The 22,906-nt window shown below is 50.1% G+C and overlaps 1 protein-coding gene across 1 annotated transcript in view; it reads right to left on the bottom strand.

Annotated features, from left to right (window-relative positions):
* Window positions 1–1,174: 1,174 nt before the first annotated feature.
* KCNJ3 (potassium inwardly rectifying channel subfamily J member 3) overlaps window positions 1,175–22,906 on the bottom strand; it is a 35,891-nt gene continuing 14,159 nt past the window's right edge. Inside the window, exon 3 of the mRNA XM_036386800.2 lies at window positions 1,175–5,274. Coding sequence (XP_036242693.1) covers window positions 4,688–5,274 — 587 coding nt within the window. The 3' untranslated portion in view covers window positions 1,175–4,687. The remainder of the gene's footprint in view (window positions 5,275–22,906) is intronic.

Here is a 22,906-nt window from a genome sequence, read left to right as displayed (position 1 = left end):
TTTAATTTCATTATATATTTACTAATATACTTTATTATATACATTCTATACATTGTTAATATATTTCATTATATATTTACTAATATATTTTAGTATCTATTAATACAGTCTCATATACTTATTTTTCTATATATTTATTACATATTATTCATTATATATATTATTATTATTTATATATTATCTATATTTCATTACATATTTAAATATGTTTCATTTTAGATTTACTAACATATTTTACGAATAATATTCTAATAATAATCTAATAATATAGTAAATGTATAATTTCATATATAATATATATTATATAGAGTAAATTTTATTATTAATAATTTACTAATACATTCTATTATATATTAATATCCTAGATTACAGATTTATTATATATTATTATGTATTATTTTATATATATTATTTATAATTGTACTTTATATTTATGACTTTCATATTTTTATATATTTTATTATAATTAATATATTTTCTAATGTACCTGATTATGTATTATCATTATTATTATTGGGTTTTTCTAACGTTTATGTCATTGTATTATTATTGTATTATTATTACTACTATATATAGATATTATATGCTATATTAATAATAAATTATATTTATATTTATACAGTATTCTATTTCTATTTATATTTAAAAGTTTATTCCATTTATTATTATTATTTTGCTCCCCAAGTGCTGGTGCCCAGCGCTGGAATTTCCCCTCAAGCCCCAGCTTTGACCCTGAATTTCCCTGAAAAGCCCAGAGGATTGTCTGGCCGGGATCTGCCAGCTCTGGGTGATTCCTGGGGCTGAATGTGGGAGATCCTAAGGAAAGTTCCCACTTTTCCATGGACAGGGAAAGGCCTTTCCCAAAGGAATTCAAAGATCTCAAAATGCAGCTCAACCCAACCCAATTTTTATTTTTTTGCTGCTTTTTGGAGCAGAGAGACTTTGATTTTTGCCCTTCCCCAAAGGTGAGAGGAGGAAATTGAGGAGTTTATTATTGGTAATTTTATTAAAATGACAAAAGGGGGGGACAAATGACAAATGCCTTAAAACCACCCCAGTTTGGGCCAGTTTAACAAAGGTGGAGATAAAGCTGAGCTTCGCAGCCTTCATCCAAGACTTGGTTTTACTGTAGAACTCAAACCAGACTTGAACATTTATCCAGGGAGACACTGCATGCCCAAAAACGCTTTTATTTCTTTTATTTCTTTAATTGTAATTGAAATATTTACAATTTCCAGGAGAATCCAAGCGGGAATTCAGCAGGAGAGAACACAGACCGGCTGTGCAATCAACCAACCAATCAATCAATCAATCAATCATTGTTAATTACAGTTCTTTTTAATGAGCAGAAGCAAGGGCTGGGTTCAGATGTTCATAAATAAATTAAAATAAAGTGAGCACACCATAAAAATGAAATATGAACACAAGGAAATCCCTAAAACAAATAAATATGGACAGGTGTCTGTTCTTGTACCTCAATCCAGGCCACAAACTTAGGGAATTCTGCATCCATTGGGGATGGATTGAAAATCCAACAACCCTGGCTCCCCCAGCACCCAGACCGGGTTTTACCACTGCAATAATTCCCTTAATATTTGCTTTTTTGGCACATTTTCATTTAAAAATCAGAATTTTCCAGTTGATCCCAACTTGATGTTTTTATTCCATTAAGCGGGGCTCCTTTTCCAGTTTTTGCCCCACTTCCAGGGGGTTTTTGGAGGGTTTTTCCCACCTCCAGCTCTTCTCCCTGGGATGTTTTCCATTTGTGGAGGAACCCCTGGGGAACCCCAAATTGCACCTGGGCTGCTGTGCCAGAGTCAGGAAATACAACGGAATAAAATGGGATAGGATGGGATAGGATATGGAAAAGAGAAAATGAATAGAATAGAATAGAATAGAATAGAATAGAATAGAATAGAATAGAATAGAATAGAATAGAATAGAATAGAATAGAATAGAATAGAATAGAATAGAATAGGAGAAAATAGAACAGAATTCAAATTAGAAATTAAAACCAAAATAGAATTAGAATTAATATAGACTAGAACAAGGCTACCTCAATAAGAATAGGAAATAGAACATATTAAGAAGAGAATAAGATTAAAAATAGATCTAGAATAAGAATAGGAAATAGAATAGAGTAAGAGATTAGAATAAAATAAAGTTGGATAAAAAATAGAATAAATAGGACAGAATTAGAATGGAATAGGAATAAAGAATAGAGTAAGAACAGGATAAAGGATGGAATAGTAATGGGTTAAGAATAATAATAGAATAAAGAAAAATAATTCGAATAGAATAGAATAGAATAGAATAGAATAGAATAGAATAGAATAGAATAGAATAGAATAGAATAGAAGGAAGCATAAAAGGAAGAAAAAGAATTAAAATGGAATAGAAAACAAAAATGAATAGAATAGAATAGAATAGAATAGAATAGAATAGAATAGAATAGAATAGAATAGAATAGAATAGAATAGGAGGAAGAATAAAAGGAAGAATAAGAATTAAAATGGGATAGAAAACAAAAATGAATAGAATAGAATAGAATAGAATAGAATAGAATAGAATAGAATAGAATAGAATAGAATAGAATAGAATAGAATAGAATAGGAGGAAGACTAAAAAGAAGAAAAAGAATTAAAATGGAATAGAAAACAAAAAGAATAGAATAGAATAGAATAGAATAGAATAGAATAGAATAGAATAGAATAGAATAGAATAGAATAGAATAGAATAGAATAGAATAGGAGGAAGAATAAAAAGAAGAATAAGAATTAAAATGGGATAGAAAACAAAAATGAATAGAATAGAATAGAATAGAATAGAATAGAATAGAATAGAATAGAATAGAATAGAATAGAATAGAATAGAATAGGAGGAAGAATAAAAGGAAGAATAAGAATTAAAATGGGATAGAAAACAAAAATGAATAGAATAGAATAGAATAGAATAGAATAGAATAGAATAGAATAGAATAGAATAGAATAGAATAGAATAGAATAGAATAGAATGAAGAATAAGAATAGTATAGGAATAAGAATAGGAATAGGAATAAGTTAAGAAACAAACTAGCTTAAGGAAAACAATAGAATTAGAATAGAATAAGAAAAGAATAAGAGTAAGATCAGGATAACTATGGGAAGGAACTCTGGGAATTGTGCAGCATCCTCAGGAATACAGTGACAGTCACACATTGACACTTCCAGGGACACTGGTGGCTGAGCCAGCTCCAGCAGTGCTGGGCTTCCAAGTCCTCATTCCATGCCAGCATCTATAAAATCCCAATCTTTTCCTCAAAACCCATCAGCTCTGTCATTAATTATCCAGCAATGCTGGCATGGCTGCAGGGGGAGCCAGAGGTGCCCAATCAGGGACGTTCCTCTGCCACACCCGGGAGCACCTGGATGTGATCCCAAGGGTTTCACCCAGGGGGTGGCACTCGGAGCCCTGCTCCTGCTGGGGTGCCTGTCCCACCCATCCCTCCATCTATCCCAAACCTCCTCCAAGCAGCCTCTGGAAAGGCCCCAAATACAGCCCAGGGCTCCACGGGCACCTCAACCCCCTGGATTTTGGGGAGGTTCTCCATCACCTCCAGGCCTCATCACAGGGCCCACCCTGCCTTGATCCAGTGGACAGAGGAAACCCAAACACAGGCACCGAGGGATCAACCCCAGCACTTCAACATTCATCCAAGGTTTGGCTCACTCTGGAGCCCCAGGGGTGACCTGCAGCTCAGAACAAGATCAAACAGCACTTTCACCACAAAAAGCAGTGAGGAACAAGGCTTGGGAGCACCCTGCCCTGCCTGGCAGGGAAATCCAGGCCCAGAGGGACGTGGGGAATTGGGGCTCTGCTTTTGGGATGCAGTTTTTCCAAGAGAAGAGCCTGCTTGGCACAACGGGTACATTCAGCTTTTTTCATGGTAGGCTGTTTCAGCAACCAGAGAAATCAAGTACATCCTGCTGATTTTCTTCCACATATAAATCACAAAGATTTTATAAAAACATTACTAATTGTACCTAAAGTGTGAACTCGAGTAATTTATTTATCACTTTGCCCTAGGCTTAAAAACACAAGTTTATTTTCTAAACAAAGCCTGATGAAATACAGATTTTTATTTTTCCCCCCCAGTATTTTTCCTTGTGGGTTTGACACAGGAAACAATCAGCCCCCCCCAAAAAAAAACTGAAAGCAAACTAGAAACCAGCAGTGGATTTAAGGCTAGCAGATTTGATGTGAAAGGTGAACTAAAACACCTCCTTGGAGGAAAAAAACCCACATGCAGCAAACAACTTGGGTGAGCAAATCACGACCCACGGCAGGGGAAAAAACAAACCCCAAACGCTTTCAACTCAAGTTCGGCTTCCCCTGCACGTTCCCCACTCCGTGTTGTCCCTATTCCCTGGGGAATGCAGGGGCAGGGAGGCCCCTCTGGGTGTTTTTCGGGGTACAGAGTATAAATACAGGAGAGGTCATGCCACGGACTAGATGCAGAGATTGCACACGGTTATTGCATGCGCTGGGACCGGACGCGCCGAGGACGCGGCCCTCGCTCGGAACCCCGCGGGACGCCCCCAGCTCCTGGAGCACCGAGCCCACCCCGGCTCCCCCGAGCCCACCCCGGCCCCTGGGCGGCGCCGAGCCCCCGGCAGCCCCCGCTGCCCTCCTGGCAGTCCCAGCCGTGTTATGTGAAGCGGTCGGAATTCATTTTGCGCAGTTTGGGCGGGAGGTTCCCCTCCATCCTGCCGCCGCCCCCCGAGAGCTTCTGCAGCTTGGGGGGCAGCTCTGCCACCGACTGGCTCATGGGATCCGACATCATCTTCGTGGTCTTAGAGCCCAGTTTCTCCTCGGAGTTGCCGGGCACCGAGCTGATGCGCTGGAGTTTCATGGGCAGGTCGCCCATGCTGTAGGCCTTCTCCGAGGTGGTGGAGCTCATCCTGAGCAGTTTTTTTGGGAAGTCGTCCCTCCCGGTGATTTTCTGCAGTTTTGAGGGCAGCTTTGTGCCCACCTCGTCGAGCCCATCCAGGCACTCCACAGAGTTGTTCCTCTCCTTGCTGTTGCTGACGGCGGGCGGGATCAGGGGCGAGGACATGAGGAGCATCTCCTCCTGCTCCTTCACGCTGTAGGGCGGGGTGGGCACCTCGAAGGTGGCGTGGAACTGGGAATAATCCACCTTGAAGAACCCTTCCTCCAAGGAGATCACCGGGAAGAAGCGGTGGCCCCAGAGCACCTCGTCCTCCGTGTAGGATGTCCTGGCTTGGCACGTCATCCCTGCAAGGAGAAGGGAGGAAAAGCTTCCAGCAGTCCCAGGAAATTGGGGATGCAAAGAAATCCTTCAGCAATTCCATGAAATGGATTTTAGGGGTTTAAATGTATTTAAAAACAAAACAAAAAAAAAGGGATTGGCCTGCCCTTGTTTGGAGGAAATGATGCACCAGGGGAGGTTTGGTTGGATATTAGGGAAAATTCCTTCATGGAAAGGATTGTCCAAGGCAACAGTGGAGTCCCCATCCCTGGAGGGACTTCAAAGCCCTGTGGATGTGGCACCTGGGCAGGTGGGCCAGTGGCATGATGGTTGGACTTGATGGCTTTAAAGGTCTTTTCTAACTCTAAGGATTCCATGATTTTAGGATTCTACAGCTGTTAAATCGTCATTCCCAAGGGGAAAGGATCCAACAGCAGTGGATGGGGCAGAACTGAAGAATTCCCACCTACATTTACAGACCCTTTCTGAAGGTGCTGCTGCCAAAGGGGCATCAGGGCGACCTGAGAACCCTGGGACTGAAGCAGCAGGAGCTGCAAGGGCAAATGGGACTTGTCAGATCCTAAAGTCTTCCTAAGTCATTCCACATTTCCCTCATATCCATGAACGCACACAAAACCAGCCCCTCATCTGCACACTCCAACCCATCAGCAAGTCCCACAAAATACATTTATTCCTCCTCAAAGGCCTCACCAGCAACCTGCTCCCACATCCATTGCTGCCAGGCTGGGATCCAGCTCCAAAAGATTAACAGGGAATAAAATCCATGACTAATAGGCACAACACTGCCCTTCCTCTTCCTCCCACCACGGAGAAAAGTCCCGCCAAGCACCAGACCTGGCCACCCTGGTGACCCCTGGAAATCAGAGGGAGATGATGCTCATGGATTGCTGGAGGCTTCCAGAAGAAATCCTGCTTTTTTCATCATGATTAGTATTATCATTATTATTATTATTATTATTATTATTATTATTATTATTATTATTATTATTATTATTATTATTTTTAACCACTCTCTGTAGAAATCTGCAAATAGATTTACGCTGCCATTTGCGCCTCATGCAGCCAAGTGGAAATGTGACATTTGGATTTCAGGAAGCTCCATCCACCTCTGCAAACACATCCCCTGCCTGGCTCACCAGGAGCCAGGAGAAAAGGAAAGGAACTTGGGAAGGCACAGGAAAAACAACAGCGGGGCTGCAGCGGGGGGAGTGGGATGGAATGCGACACACGGCCAGGAAAATTCCAGTTTATCCCACCTCATGCTACTGCTGATGGAATCAGTGCTGGTCTTGCTGCTGATCACAAGACAAAACTGTTTCCCACTTTATCTCTTGGGAGGAAAATATGAATCCAGGGGTTTTAGCACTGGATGCTGCTCCCACTGCCAGGGAGGCCGCCCATCTGCAGGAGCACAGCCAGAGCCATCCCACAGCCTCACCCAGGACATATTTTGTACTTCCCAGTGAATTTTCACCCAGAGCCCAGGTGCTCCTGTTTATGAAGCGGAATGGAAGCAAACCCATTCCTAAAAGGCTTAGGAAAAACCTGCAATTCTGAGAGAAATGGCAATTTGAGTGAGTTCCTCTTCCAGCTGTGCCCCTCGCTCTGCAGCTGCTCAGCAGCAGCTTCATCAGCAGATCCCAGAGCTTCCCCTCCTGAGCCTCAGCCCTGACTCTGACTAGGTCTTCCTTAGGGATTGAACGTGGGATTCCACATCTGTATCCCCATCCACATCTGCATCCCCATCCACATCTGCATCTCCAGACCTATCTGCAATCCCATCCCCATCCCAATTCCCATTCACACCTATTTTCATATCCACATCTGCATTCCCATCCCTGTCAGCATTCCCATCCCATCCACATCCTCATCCCCTACTGGATCCACATCTGCAGACACAGATCCATCCACACTCACATTCCCATCCAAATTACCATTCCAGTCTGCATCCACACCCCTGTCAGCATCTGCATTCCCATCCCCATCCTCTTCTGTGTCTGCATCCACATCCACATTCCCATCCCCTTCTGCACCCACATCTCCAGACCCAGATCCACCTGCGTTCCCATTCCCATCCCCACCCAAATTCCCATTCAAATCCCAGTCCCCATCCTCATCTGCACCAGCATTCCCATCCCCTGTCCCATGTGCATCCCCATTCCCATCCCAGGCAATCCCATGGCAATGTCCCAAGGGCTATTTCCACCTCCTGCCCCATGGTCCTGCCTCTCCCAGCAGGCTTTCCAAGGAGGAATTCTGTACCCACTATTACCATGGAAAAATTCATCAGCAGAATCTCAGGAAAATCAGCCACAAATTCTGTCTCATTCCCACACCAGCTCACTGGAGGGGCAAATATCTGCAGGAATATAATTTGTCTTTCAGATCCATTTATCTCCTTCCCAACAAACCCAAGGGCACAAATTATTTAAGAGCCTCTCAGGGTGAAGAGCAGCAGCCAATATTCCCAACGTTCTTGAGAATACGTGCCAGCCAGCAGACAGTGCTGAGACTTGCTACCAAGGCCAGGACGGGAAATCAATTCCCAGCTTTTCTTCCAGCTCTGCTGCATTTCCCAGCTTTTCCTTTGTGTTCTGTTCTCTCAGCAACGCCTCAGCCCCAGCTCTGAGCTCTCACTGTTGTTCTGCTGTTCCACACTTGTATTCCAGCAACAACAGAACCCCACAATGGTTTGGGTGGGAAGGGATCTTAAAAACAAAACCATCCCATCCCATCCCTGCCATGGGCAGGGACACCTTCCACTGTCCCAGGCTGCTCCAAGCCCCAGTGTCCAACCTGGCCTTGGGCACTGCCAGGGATCCAGGGGCAGCCCCAGCTGCTCTGGCAATCCCAGCCCAGCCAGGAATTCCCAATTCCCAATGTCCCATCCATCCCTGCCCTCTGGCACTGGGAGCCATTCCCTGGCTCCTGTCCCTCCATCCTTGTCCCCAGTCCCTCTCCAGCTCTCCTGGAGCCCCTTCAGGCCCTGCCAGGGGCTCTGAGCTCTGCCTGGATCCTTCCCTTCTCCAGGGGAACATTCCCAGCTCTCTCAGCCTGGCTCAGGGAGCAGAGGGGCTCCATCCAAGCCCAAATCCATGAACATTTCCATGTTTTCCCACAGAGAGAGCAGGATCAGTTGCGTGCTCCCCACCTCTGCCAACCCTTCTGCTAACCACCCCAGGATTATTTTCCATTAATTTTCCTCATGGATATCTCTCCCTCCTGGCTCCCACTGTTCCATTCCTGCTGTGGGCATGGAAGGGTTTTCATTTTTTGAGTTTTTCCCCTCAGGAGTTCCCCCTCAGCAGGGCCGCGGCCTGCGCTGCTCTGAGGCCTCCACCCCGACCACGGGCCTGCTCCCATCTTCCCAAGTTCTCCCCAGGATTAATATCCATTTGCAGGATAAATTCCCAGCTCCAGCTTGGGAGCTGCCTGCAGTAGAATTATTTATTATGGAATTAAGCAGTGTTTGTCAAAGGAAAAGGCTTTGGAGCGTTTTGTTCCCTGCTCCCAGCTCAGCCTCCCTCACCGAGGGCTCTGGGAACCAGCGAAGCTCTGCCTGCATACAAATCCCACCTGAGCAGGTACAACAATTCCAGTAGAAATACCCCAAAATATCCAATAAACCCCTTCTCCATCGCTTCAAAACCAGGGAATGCTTTTTGTGCATGTGGGGAACCCAGAGGAGCTGTGGCTGCCCCATCCCTAAAAGTGTCCAAGGCCACTTGGACAACCCAGGATGGTGGAAGGTGTCCCAACCATCCAGTTAAGGATGATCCTTAATTTCCCTTCCAATCCAAGTCATTCCACGATTCTGTGACTCGCTGTCAGCCCAGCTCATTGCTGCATTCCCAGATTAATGAGGGGGCAGATGGAGGCCAAAAAAAAAAAGCCGTAAATAAATGCTTCGACTAATTCCACCCTCTAATAATCCTCCAATTACTTCCAAATTTCTAAAGGGCCCAGATGGAGCTGGCTGTTTTCTAGAGCTCATCATAAATTGTCTTGAAAAGAATCCCAGCCCTGTTATTTATCCCATTTGATCCCCGAGGTTGGCCGCTGCCTGGGAAATCACAGATCATTAATCAGCTTTTAACAGCTTCCCCCTGCCCTGGGAGAGGCTTCAGAGGCAATTCTGGCACCCAAAGGTTCCCTGGCTCTTTCCCTCTCCAAAAGAATGCCAGAAATGTCACCTTCAGCCGTTGGAATGCAGTTAGCTGGACACAGGGACACACTGGCTGTCCTTCCCAATGGGGAAAAGTTCATCCTCATCAGTGGGGAAAGGGGGAATTAATTGGGAATTACAGCGACTCAGCAGCATGGGGTCACAAAAGGGCATCTCTGTGTCCTAGCATTGGGAGGAAGAGGAAGGAATTCCAGCAGGAATTCCTGGCCAAAAGGCACAAACATCCTTCTTTTTGTCAGGTTTTTACCTTTTTCCTTAGGAAGAGCTCCTGTCCTGCAGGTTAAAACCCCCGGAGCTGAGCCAGGGGCTCCTCCCTGTGCACTTTGGAGCGATGATCTGCCTTAAACCTGCAGCTTACCTGTAAAACTTCCAAAATACCAGTGAAAAATTAATCACACTGCAAAGCCTGATGAATTTCTGATAACTGAGCTAATTCAGAACTGTAATTTAAGGCCCATGAAGGGAAGAGTAAAGCCTGGTTGGGACTTGATATAGAGACATACAGCATTTGGCCTTTGCTCTTGTAGGACTGAGGGAGGACTTGCTGCTGCAGGGAAAAGGATTCCCACAGCAACCTCTCCTCTTCCAGGAGAGCAGGGGAAATGATGGAATCTTGGGATGGTCTGGGTCAGAGGGGAAATCAAGGATCAGAAATCAGGATTCATCCCACCCCTGCCATGGGCAGGGACACCATCCCAGGCTGCTCCAAGCCCCATCCAGCCTGGCCTGGGATGGTTCCAGGGATGCAGGGGCAGCCACAGCTTCACCCCAATACAGGGACAGCAGCTGGTTCATCCCATTTATCTAAGGAAAACTGATAAATGGGATAACTGATAAACAGGATATCCTGATATTCACATCTGCAACGGTGACGGATTGTTACCATGATATTTTCTGAAAAATCTTCTTTGCCCAGGATTTTTCTCCTGAGAAGCCTCAGAAAAGAAATGTAAACAATAATTATCTGATTGCTTTTGGAATGTGATCTGGAGGTTGCTCACCAACAGGTGTATCTTTGATTGGTTCCATGTGAATTGTTTTTAATTAATGACCAATGCCAGACTCCAGTAGGGACTCTGGTCAGTCACAGGTTTTTCTTATTCATTCCTTTCCAGCTTTCTGATGTATCCTTTCTCTAGTTTAGTATAGTTTTAGTTTAGTTTAGTATAGTTTTAGTATAACGTTTCTATGAATATAATATAATATAATATAATATAATATAATATAATATAATATAATATAATATAATATAATATAATATAATATAATATAATATAATATAATATAATATAATATAATATAATATAATATAATATAATACCAGCCTTCTGAGAACATGAAGTCAAATTCTCATCTCTCACCTCGTCCTGGGGACCCTCTCCCAACACCTCAACGGATGGCTGAGATCTGCAATCAGCCAGAAAATGGGGGCACCAATGGGGCTCAGCCCCCAAACCCAGGAGGGTTTCAGCTCCCAGGCTCTCCCTGTCCCCCTGCTTTTCCATGGCAGTTCAGCTGGCAGACTGGGAAGGGCACAGCCCTTTGGGAGAGCTCCTGAGCAGCACAGACAGCGTGGGGCTGCAGCTCCAGCACCTCCAGCTCCCTGGGAACAGCAGCAGCAGCAGCAGCAGCTATTTCTGGCACTCACATTTCCCCAGCACCAGCGCAAGGCTGGTCCCTGATTAAAGTGATGATGGCTTGGAGTGCTCCAGAATGTTCTGGCAGTTGTGGCCAGGGAGCCGGGAATGTTCCCCTGGAGAAGGGAAGGATGCAGGCAGAGCTCAGAGCCCCTGGCAGGGCCTGAAGGGGCTCCAGGAGAGCTGGAGAGGGACTGGGGACAAGGGATGGAGGGACAGGAGCCAGGGAATGGCTCCCACTGCCAGAGGGCAGGGATGGGTGGGACATTGGGAATTGGGAATTGCTCCCTGTGAGGATGCTGAGGGAATTTTTTCATAAAAACCCACTTTGGTTAAAGAGAAAAAAATACAGCATTTCCTGAAATGGAAGACACAAAATGCGTCCTAAAGGTACCAACCACAAAAACCCTTTATGAATCCATGAAAATACCACAGAATCCCAGGATTATCTGGGTTGGAAGATGATTAAAGCCCATCTAATTCCAACCCATGGGCAGGGACACCTTCCATTATCCCAAGCCCTGTCCAGCCTGGCCTTGGACACTTCCAGGGATCCAGAGGCAGCCCCAGCTGCTCTGGGAATCTGAATCCCTGGGAATTCCAACACACACAGATTTAACACACAAAGTCTGTGTGCAAAAGGGAGCCAAGCTGATCTCCAAAATCCCTTCCAACCCAAACCATTCCATGATCCCATGCTCCCGTGGCTCCAGACCACACTCCTGTCAGTCAGACATGGTTTTATCCCAAACACTTTATTTCTCCTCACGCTGGGGAGCAATCCAGGCTCCTGCCCTGCTCCTCAGCCCAGCCACGTTGTTTATCTCCGTTCCATAAATACCTCCTGCGTTATTCCCACTGTCCTCACGGAGCATTCCTGACATTTAAACAGAGCCATGACACCAAAGGTATTCTCCTTATCAGCCAGGCCTCTTCCAGGAGCACTTTTTGATCCTCACACCCCTAGATTTCCCTGGCACCCTCAGCAGCTCATCCTGGTGTTTGCCAGGACCATCCTTAGCCCAAATCACAGCAGGTTTCCAAAATATCATGGAAGCAGCACAGGAAAGCACGTCCTGCTCCTGCTCCCACATCCAGGGATGCAAGGGGATACTGGCATGTCAGGAACCTCCTTAATTTGGTACCAAAACAAGAGGGGAAAATGAAAGTTTGGCAGCCCCCAGGGCTGCCCTTCCAGGCCTGGTGCAGGGCTGTCCATCCTTTTGGAAAAGCAGAGGCAGGAGCAGTTATCTGGATCAGACATTCCCTGCAATAACACACATTCCACGCAATAATTAATCCTGGCTGAGAAATCTGCCCTGCTATTTTTAGCCCCTCCTGATTATTATTTTTTTTTTTTAATCCCAAGCCCAGGCTCCGCTCCCGTTCCCCGCGGCCGGAATGCGTCAGGGCCCATCCCAGCCCCTGCAGCTCCTTCCTGGGAGCAGGCTCCTTTCCCAGAGCCATCTGCCACCCTCCCAGGTCTGCATCACTGCCTCCCACCCGCCTGGGACTGACTCAGCAGCGCCAGAAGGGCAGCATTTCACTGCCTGCCCCACGCAGCTCCTGCCGGGGAGCACCGGCAAGGGCAGGGGAGAGGGGCGGGAATGGGATGGGAATGGATCCCCTCTCCTTGGCTGGGGATATTCCCAGGCAGCTGGGCACATGGGTAAAGTGGGGTTTGCATAAAAGCTGGAATTGCCCATCCATGCCCTGGAAAAACTCAGTGGATGCTCTCCAGAGCTCCCATCAGCCCCAAATATCCCCAGATTTTTTCCTGACAGCACAGCCCTATGGAAACATTCCTTATGCTGAACAGAGAATTCCAGACTGCTTTGGGTTGGAAGGGACATTAAGGATGATCCCAATCCACCCCTGCCAGGGGCAGGGACACCTTCCACTGTCCCAGGCTGCTCCAAGACTGTCCAACCTGGCCTGGGTTAATTCCTGGGATCCAGGGACAGCCACAGCTTCTGTGGGAATCTGTGCCAGGAAAAAACTCCTTCATGGAAAGGGCTGTCCAGCCTGGCAGTCCCCATCCCTGGAGGAATTCCAAAGCCCTGTGGATGTGGGGACATGGGGCAGTGGTGGCCTGGGCAGTCTGGGAATGCCTGGGCTCCATGGTCTCACAGGGATTTTCCTAAAAAAAAAAAAAAAGAGCTGGTTCTGATTTTCATGGAATTAGGGCTCCAAAGTGCAGCTGGAAATGAGGGGATTCATTTGTAGCTCGATGTTGGGAATGGTGGGGAAGAGGCACGGGGAGAAAGGAATGTTCTGTTAAATCCCAGGAGACTGGGAGGTCAGAGCAACAGCTGAGGGAAGTCTGGGGACCAGTGAGAAAAGGGGGAAAAAAAAAAAGATATTTACAATAATTTCTGCTCTCCAGACAAGAACATTTTCATTGTGAGGCTGAGCCCAGCCCTCCCCTCCCCTCTCACAGCCACTCCTCCAAACACCCACCCGGCCATATGGGCTCAGCACCAAAATAGAGCTTCCCTCTGCAGCCCCAAAAACACCCTGAGGGATCCAGAGACGCCTTCCTGGATGGAAAATCCAGCTCTCCTCACGTGGAAAGGGACAATTTACTGGGCTGGACACAGGGCCACACAGGCAGAGCATTCCTGGGCTCCAGGATCTGGGGCTGATCCCTGAGTGCTGCCAGAGGCAGACCTGCTCCACGCCAGCATCCCCGCCTGCAGCCACCCCATGGCAAAAGGATGGCTGGGAGACTGATTTAAATAGAACACAGAGTCAGCAGCCACTTTCTGAGCTGAAAATAATCTGTAACAACGTCAGGGCTGGTACAGAGAGGGATCATCTGCCTCTGATCGCCCAGAGAAGGTGTGGAATCCCCACCCCTGGCAGTGTCCAAGGTTGGATGGGGCTTGGAGCACCCTGGGACAGGGGAAGGTGTCCCTGCAGGGTGAGTTTAGGGTCCCTTTCCACCCAAACCTGTCTGGGATTTCATGATTTACAGAAGGCAGCATGGAGCTGTGTTTGGGAATAACCCCTCAGGATTTAGTGCTGCTGGTTTAACACGGGGATGGATTTGTTGAGTCTCTTAAAACATTTCGAGGCCATCAATTCATGCCCAGAACTGCTTCCAACACAGCTGCTCTGTGATTCCTGCTCCTCTCCTGCAGCCTCAGCTTGGCCAAGGAATTCAGGGGGAGACCCCCCCAAATCCATCATGGGAGAGGGAAAACAGCTGGGGCTGTGCCAGAGGGGGCTGGCATGGAGATCAGGGCAAGGCTCTTCCCCCAGAGGGTGCTGGCACTGCCCAGGCTCCCCAGGGAATGGGCACATTCCCAGGAGCTCCAGGAGCGTTGGGACAGCACTCCAGGGATGCCAGGGTGGGATTTTGGGGTGTCTGTGCAGGGACAGGAGCTGCATCCATGATCCTGTGGCTCCCTCCCAGCTCTGATACTCCACAATTCCATGCAAACCTCACTCAGCAGCCCCTCATATTTAAACCCAATATTTATAAACCAATATCCCCCAATACTCAAAACCCCTGGAGAGCAGAGGCTGCACTCCTGCATTCCCAGGGCTGGATGCAGGGGATAACCCCACCCAGAGCCTGCCAAAGGGATCAGCAGCCCTGCCAACCCCAAACTCCTGTTCTGGGGGATCCTTCTGCTCCTCTGTGCCCAGACAGCTGCTGAGGCTGGCTCTGAGCATCTTTCCCAGCTCCTCACCTGCATCCATCTGTCTGGCAAGGGGAACATCCCAGTTGCCATGCCCAGCACCTCCCAGGCTGGAACAGCTCCTGTCCCGTGCCTCAGAGCTGTGCACAGCTGGAACACCACATCTGTGAACCAAACACGGATTGTGGCACACAGCTGGCAGGAGGGGCTGGCAAACACTCCCGACAGCAGGAGCACACAGACTCCCAGGAAAGGGAGGATCAGCGCTGTCAGCCCTGCCAGCTGGGATTGGGGGCTGCAAGAGGCTCTTCAGGAATCCACACACTGCTTGCTGGGCCATAGATATACAAATCTATGCAAATACCATGGAATGACAGACTCCCAGTGTGGTTTGGGTCGGGAAGGACAGTAAATCCCATCCCACCCCCTGCCATGGGCAGGGACACCTCCCTCTGTGCCAGGTTGCTCCAGCCTGGCCTGGAACACTCCCAGGGCTGGGGCAGTTCCCCCTTCCCCTGCAGTGAGCAGAGATCTCACTGGGACCTCCCCCACTTGGAAAACCTGGAAAACCTTTTCCCCTAGGAAAAAACTCCCCAACAGCCCCTCCACACCCTCAGCAGTTCCATGTTGGATTCTCCCCCTTGGTGACACATTTTCCTGCCCCCCCAGGTGCTCAGCACCTCCCAGCTGCTCCTCCATCCTCAGCACCCTCACACCTCTCCCGAGGAGAGCCCACATCCCAGAACACCTGGGACAAGGATCCTGGGATCCAAGGATCCCAAATCCAAGGATTTGAGAATCCCACAGGCCCTACACCTCTTGCAGCAGAGGAAGGGGAGGCTCAGAGGGGCTGGGTGCTGCTGAACCCCGTGGTTCAGATCCCAGGGTGGCACAGGGAGATCGTTTCCTGCAGGAGGGAGGGAGAGAGGGAAGCGATCCCAACCCCAGCCTGCAGTCAGGGGGTTAATGAGGGCCCCCATCCCAGGGATGTGATACCATCCAGCAGCTCGTTATTCCCAGGAGGATCAATCTGATCCCAAACCCTGCATTCATTAGGGCCCCCATCCCGGGGATGTGATACCATCCAGCAGCTCCTTATTCCCAGGAGGATCAATCTGATCCTAAACCCACCCTGCATTCATTAGGGCCCCCATTCCTGGGGATGTGATACCATCCAGCAGCTCATTATTCCCAGGAGGATCAATCTGATCCCAAACCCTGCATTCATTAGGGTCCCCATCCCAGGGATGTGATACCATCCAGCAGCTCATTATTCCCAGGAGGATCAATCTGATCCCAAACCCTGCATTCATGAGGGCCCCCATCCTGGGGATGAGATAAAATCCAGCAGCTCATTATTCCCAGGAGGATCAATCTGATCCCAAACCCTGCATTCATTAGGGCCTCCATCCCGGGGATGTGATACCATCCAGCAGCTCATTATTCCCAGGAGGATCAATCTGATCCCAAACCCACCCTGCATTCATGAGGGCCCCCATCCCCAGGGATGAGATAAAATCCAGCAGCTCGTTATTCCCAGGAGGATCAATCTGATCCCAAACCCTGCATTCATTAGGGTCCCCATCCCGGGGATGTGATACCATCCAGCAGCTCGTTATTCCCAGGAGGATCAATCTGCCACATCCCAGCCCGAGCTGCACAAATACCCACATGCCTGCCAGGGGTTTCTAATTTTACATCCCAGCCTTGCCTGCCATCCCCATCGTGCTGATTTAGCTCTCCCCAGGCTGGCTTAAAAGCCTCCAAGTCTGGAGCATTTTTGCCATTTTAGGGAAAACGATTCCTTTTATTTCCTGCAGGTTTCAGAAGCGTTTGGTGTTTATGACACTGGCAGTTCTGGCTAGGGCTCTTTGCCTTTTCCCATCCCACATGTCAGGGCCCTGCTTTGCTTCCAGGAAAAATCCTGCTGGGCTGCAGAGGTGCTGCCACACCTTCACAGGGTCCCAGCCTGGTTTGGGTGAGAAGGGACCTTAAACCCCATCCCATTCCAGCCCTGCCGTGGCAGGGCCACCTCCCACTGTCCCAGGCTGCTCCAGCCTGGCCCTGGACACTGCCAGGGATCCAGGGCCACCCATGGAATCACCTGTGCCAGGGCATCCCCACCTCCCAGCCAGGAATTCCCAATTCCCAGTGTCCCACCCATCCCTGCCCTCTGGCACTGGGAGCCATTCCCTGGCTCCTGTCCCTTCTTGTCCCAGGTCCCTCTCCAGCTCTCCTGGAGCCCCTTTTCCTCTCTGCAAGTGTCCAAGGCCAGGCTGGACAGCACTTGGAGCACCCTGGGATAGTGGGAAGGGTCAGGGGTGGGCTGGGATGGGCTCTAAGATCCCTTCCCACCCAACCCAGCCTGAAATTCCGTGATTTCCATTCTTAAAGCTTTCCGAGTAGGAGCCCCTGCTGCTCATTTCCCCATCTTTTCCCTACCTCATCATTCCCAGGTGCCAGTTTGGGCTGAACAAGCCCCAAAGCAGGAAGCCAGAGCCACCCCACGGCACCATCCCAGCTCTCCCACAGCCCCAAAGGGCGATCCAAAGGGCATTGCAAAGGGAATTCCCTCGGCAGCAGCACCCCCAGAGCCCAGCCCCACCTCGGTGCTCCCGGGGCCAGCAGCGGCGCTGCCAGGGTGGAGCCCACTCCCTGAACATCATTAATTGCTTTGTTTGTGTTGTCGGGGTGCTCAGGCTGATCTGCTCAGCACTAATGAGCCATTAACTCCCAATTAGGAGCCTCTCTCAGAGCACGGCTCTAATTCCAGGCAGTTCTGCTGATGAATTAATTACCAGGTGAGCTCAGCTGCTGCCTCAGCGCCCCAGCAGCCAGGGAATGCATTCCCCAAGCGCTGCTCCTGCAGACACCTTCCCACCGGGGCAGTACAGACACACGGACATCAACCCCAGCGTGGGGAGGGACCCCAAATCCCATCCCAGGCCACCCCCGCCACGGCAGGGACACCTCCCATCCTCCCAGGCTGCTCCGGCCCAGCTTTGGACAATTCCAGGGATCCAGGGGCAGCCACAGCTTCCCTGGGAATTCTATTCCAGGGCTCCAGCATCCTCAGAGCCAGGAATTCCTTCCCAATATCCCACCTACAGTGCAAATCTGGGATGCTTTCACAGCCATCATGGACCAGGCCACAACTCCAGGCATGTTTTTCGTGCAGCTTTTAAATTCTTAACCTCTTCCAGTTAAAAAAAAAAAAAATAAAATAAAAGGCAAAATCCCCCCCTTTTTTTTTTTTCTGGCTGAAGTCCTTGACACAAAGCACTCCCTGAATTTTTTCCGAGTTTTCCATGAATTTTTCCTATTTTCCACGATTTTTTCCTATTTTCCCAGCCCTGCTCGGGTCTGGCTGCTGAGCAGCAGGCACGGGCAGGGAAATCGTGGGCAATATTCAATATAAATGCCAGCTCGTCCATCACACAGAGCTCTGAACACGGAGTCAGCAATGTTCCACTGGGGGAAATCCCACCCCCAGCTCCCTGCCCCGGGAATTTAAAGTGTCTGCAGCACGAGGAGGAGCAGCAAAGGCTCCAGAGGGATACGGGGAATGTGCTCAGCACCACGGGGAAAAAGATGGGCAGAGTAATGCTGTGGGATAAAAAGGGAAAAGGGATGGAAAAGGGATGGATCACTCACAGGGATCCTGGGCTGGGATTCCCAGAGCAGCTGGGGCTGCCCCTGCATCCCTGGCAGTGCCCCAGGCCAGGCTGGACCCTGGGGCTGGAGCACCTGGGGCAGTGGGAGGTGTCCCTGCCATGGCAGGGGTGGCATTGGATGGGTTTTAGGTCCCTTCCAACCCAACCCATGATCCTGATTCCCTGATCTTTGTTACCCTTGCACTCACAACATATTTTCAATTTAAACATTTCTATTTCTAACAATCTAAACATTCTTATTCTTACTTACAGCGATCCAAAAAACATCCAGAAGCCACGGCCAGCCCCACACATGCCCAACTCCAGCGGCTGGGGAGCCAAACCCGGGGCACAGAGAGCAGGAGGATGGAGAGACCCCTCCCTGGGCCACAGAGCCGGCCCAGCTCCTACATCACAATCAGTGCCGCCTGTCCCGGGTTATTTATCCCGGAGCTGTGGCCCGGGGGAGGGCCTGCAGCCACAGATCAATATCTTAACGAGCAGAGGAAACCTCAGCAGGAACATTGCTGCTCCATTCATTCATCTCTGCACCTCGGGCTCAGCTTTCCCCAGTGCAGCAGCAGCAGGAGGTGATTCCTGAGGGGATTGGGCTGCCTGACTCACCCCAGAGCAGCTGTGGGACCTCTCAGCAGCCCGAAGTCATCACTGCCACCCATCCCAGAACATGGTATGGGTTGGGAAGGAACCCTAAATCCCATCCCATCCCATCCCATCCACCTCCGGACACCTCCCATTGTCCCAGGGTGCTCCAGCCTGGCCTTGGACACTTCCAGGGGCAGCCCCAGCTGCTCTGGGAATGTGTGTCAGGGCCTCCCCACCCTCCCAGCCAGGAATTCCTTCCCAATATCCCACCTAATTCCCCCCCCCAAATCCTGCAGTTAAAAGCCATTCCCTCTTGTCCTTGTCACACAGTGGCTCCTTGAATCATTATCCCTTCTGACAAAGCCTGAGCAGAACGAATCCTTGCAGGCAATAAATGGAATAAATGCATAACAACAGCAGGAATTCCAGCAGGAGGGGCAGGGCAGAGGCACAGAGCAGATCCAGGGGCTGGGTAAGCACAGGGTGATTCCAGCCCGGGCTGCACTCACACAGGTGAGGGCTGACCACAGCCAATAAATCTCTGCATAAAATTGACTCCATGGAGCATTTGCCTGTCTGGGGGCACAAATGTTTGTTTCCTTGTTGTTGGTTTTTTTTTTTTTAATCCTGTCAGTGCTGAATGCAGGGGCAGCCACAGCTTCCCTGGGCACCTGTGCCAGGGCCTCTCCTCACTCCCAGCCAGGAATTCCCAATTCCCAATGTCCCATCCATCCCTGCCCTCTGGCACTGGGAGCCATTCCCTGGCTCCTGTCCCTCCATCCCTTGTCCCCAGTCCCTCTGCAGCTCTCCTGGAGCCCCTTCAGGCCCTGCCAGGGGCTCTGAGCTCTGCCTGGAGCCTTCCCTTCTCCAGGGGAGCATTCCCAGCTCTCCCAGCCTGGCTCCAGAGCAGAGGGGCTCCAGCCCTGCAGCAGCTCCAGGTCCCTCTGCTGTGGGAGCCCAGGGCTGGGGCAGCTCTGCAGGTGCGCTCTCACCTGAGCACAGGGGCAGAGGGGCAGAACCCCCCCTTTCCTGCAGGTCCCTGACTCCAGAGGCACCCGGACACCTGATCCAGTGCCCTGCTCCTGGAGCCCCATCCCAGACTGGGTGTGAAATCCAGATTTGGGGTTCATCCCCAGCACAGGGGCTGAGCCTGCCCTGCTGGGAGCTCTGGGATTTGCTCAGGAGCTGCAGAGAGTCACTAAGGTTGGAAAGCAAGGACAAGGAGCCTGTAATAAATATTGCCATTAGAGGATGGAGCTGTTCCCAGCATCGCCAGAGCCTCTCCCGGTGCTGGAATGGCACAGACAGCTCCAAACCTTTGGAGCCCTGTCACTAAGGTCAATAATGGGCTTGGTTTGGGCTCCCAGATGCACTCAGGGCACAGCACATGATGATCTCCCCTGGCTGCCTCCAAGGGCACTCAGAGCTCAATAAAAAGGGGCAGCTGTGGTGGTGTTCCCAGGGGTCTCAGGATGAGGGAAGAGATGAGGATCTGACTCCATGTTTCAGAAGGCTGATTGGTTATTTTATGATATATATTATATTAAAAACTATACTAAAAGAATAGAAGAAAGGATTTCATCAGAAGGCTGGCTAAGAATAGAAAGGAATGATCACAAAGGCTTGTGGCTCAGCGAGTCTGAGCCAGCTGGGCTGTGATTGGCCATTAATTAGCAACAACCCCATGAGCCCAATCCCAGATGCACCTGTTGCATTCCACAGCAGCAGATAACCATTGGGTACATTTTGTTCCTGAGGCCTCTCAGCTGCTCAGGAGGAAAAATCCTAAGGAAAGGATTTTCCATAAAAGATGCCTGTGACAGGCAGGCTCTGTCTCCATTCCCCAGGAAGGATCAGCCAGTAGTGGGCAGGGCTGCTGCCCCTGCTCCCCAAACCCCACAAACCCCCACAAAACCCCCAAAACCAGCCTGGAGCACAGGGAAGGGAGGCAGAGGCAGCCCCTAGCCCTCCAGGCTCTCTCCAGCCCGAGCACAGCTTTCCCCTCCATGAATTCCCAATTCCTCCTGACGTTTTTGATGACTGTCCTGGAATGTCCCAGCGTTTTACCCACGCCAGGCCTCTCCCCCTTCTCCTGCCAACCACTTTTATCATCACTGAGCTCACAGCAGCCTCGGTGCAGCCTGGATTGTGTAACACACCAGCAGCTAAACCAGCACTTTCCTCTTAAACCTCACCTTCAAATCACCCCAAGAACCAACAGCCGGCACCAAGCAAGGCCTGAACTACAACTGGTTTATGTCACCTGTAAACTGGGAGTGCCCAGCTGGGACAAACCTGGCTGCAAAGTGTCAGACTGGGAAAACAACAAGGCCAGGCTTGGGTTCTTCCCTTAGGATGAGCCCCCAGAAAGGGCTGGGGTGGGATGGGAGAGAGGGACTGGAGGGGAAATGGGGCTGGGAAGGGGCTGCAGAATCCCTGAGGGAGCTGGGCAGGGGCTGCAGAATCCCTGAGGGAGCTGGGCAGGGGCTGCAGAATCCCTGAGGGAGCTGGGCAGGGGCTCAGGCTGGAGCCAAGGAGGATCCCCAGGGATCTTTTCCCTCTCTGGAATTCCCTGCCAGGAGGGCACAGCCGGGGGGGTCGGGCTCTGCTCCCAGGGAACAGGGACAGGAGCAGAGGGAACGGCCTCAGGCTGGCCCAGGGCAGCTCAGGGTGGATTTTGGGGCGATTCCTGCAGGAAAAGGTGCTCAGGTGGAGCCCCCACCCCTGCAGGGAGTTTCCTGTGCTCCTTGCCCCACAGCACATCCTGTTCCCCAGAGAATTCCAGGGGTTCCAAACCCTCAAAAGGCAGAAGAAACCCAGAGTTAACCTGGAAGAGAGCTCGGGGGTCTGTGCCTTTCCAAAAGGAGACACTGAGCATGGCTGCTCAGGGATTGCACCAAGTGCCCTGGGAAGGCCAGTTCAGCTGGAATTGTGGAGTTCCAGAAGGGTTTAGGCTGGAAAAGCCTCTCAGAGCATTGAGCCCAACCTTCCCCAGCACTGCCCCTGTCCCCGGTGCCATGTGCAGGGAGCTGTGAAACCCCCCCAGGGATGGGGACTGTGTGCCAGGCCTGGACAGCCCTACCCGTGAAGAAATGTTCCCAAATATCCAACCCAAACCTCCCCTGGAGCAGCTCAAGGTCATTCCCAAGCCAGGATCCCTCAGGAGAGCGAGCCTGTGAGGAGGAGGTGGGAGGGAGCTGGAATATTTAATATTTAACACCCTCCCCCCCGTTGTGCAGAGCTGGAAATAAAGAATAACAAACAGCAGAATATCCAGGCCAAGGAACAGGTATCCATGGAAAAGGCAGCTGGGCATTCCTGGAGCAGCACACCTGCCCGAGGCACGGAGCTGCTGCAGGCCACTGAAACAATAAATAAATAAAAAACACTGAGCAGGGACCCGTGGGCTGCTGACAAAAACCTCTGGCAGCAGCAGCCATAACTCACTGAGGGCAAATATCCAGGGAAAGCTGCACTGCCAGAGGATCCAGGAGGTAAATAAGGAGTGGGCAGGAGGTGCTACAGAGAAAAAATGGCTCGGATTGCAGTACAGTGAAGGATTCAGGGACAGGGACAGGAGGGAATGGCTTCAAATGGAAGGATTTAGGTAGATTTAGGTGGGATATTGGGAAGGAATTCCTGGCTGGGAGGGTGGACAGGCCCTGGCACACATTCCCAGCGCAGCTGGGGCTGCCCCTGGATCCCTGGCAGTGCCCAAGGCCAGGCTGGGTGACCTGGGATAGTGGGAGGTGTCCCTGGCCATGGAATGGGATGGGATTTGAGTCCTTCCATGCCAAGGCATTCCAGGATGCTGTGAATCAGCCCCACTGGAGCCCTGAGGGTTTTATCTGTCCATCAGTTTCTCCAGGAGGAGCAGTCTGGGGCTGTATTCAGCCAGCAGCATCCCCACA

Source organism: Molothrus ater, chromosome 7 (genome assembly GCF_012460135.2).
Source record: "Molothrus ater isolate BHLD 08-10-18 breed brown headed cowbird chromosome 7, BPBGC_Mater_1.1, whole genome shotgun sequence".
NCBI classification, from domain to species: domain Eukaryota; kingdom Metazoa; phylum Chordata; class Aves; order Passeriformes; family Icteridae; genus Molothrus; species Molothrus ater.
Note: the sequence above shows the minus strand (reverse complement) of the source record. Positions and strands in the feature narration are given on the sequence as shown.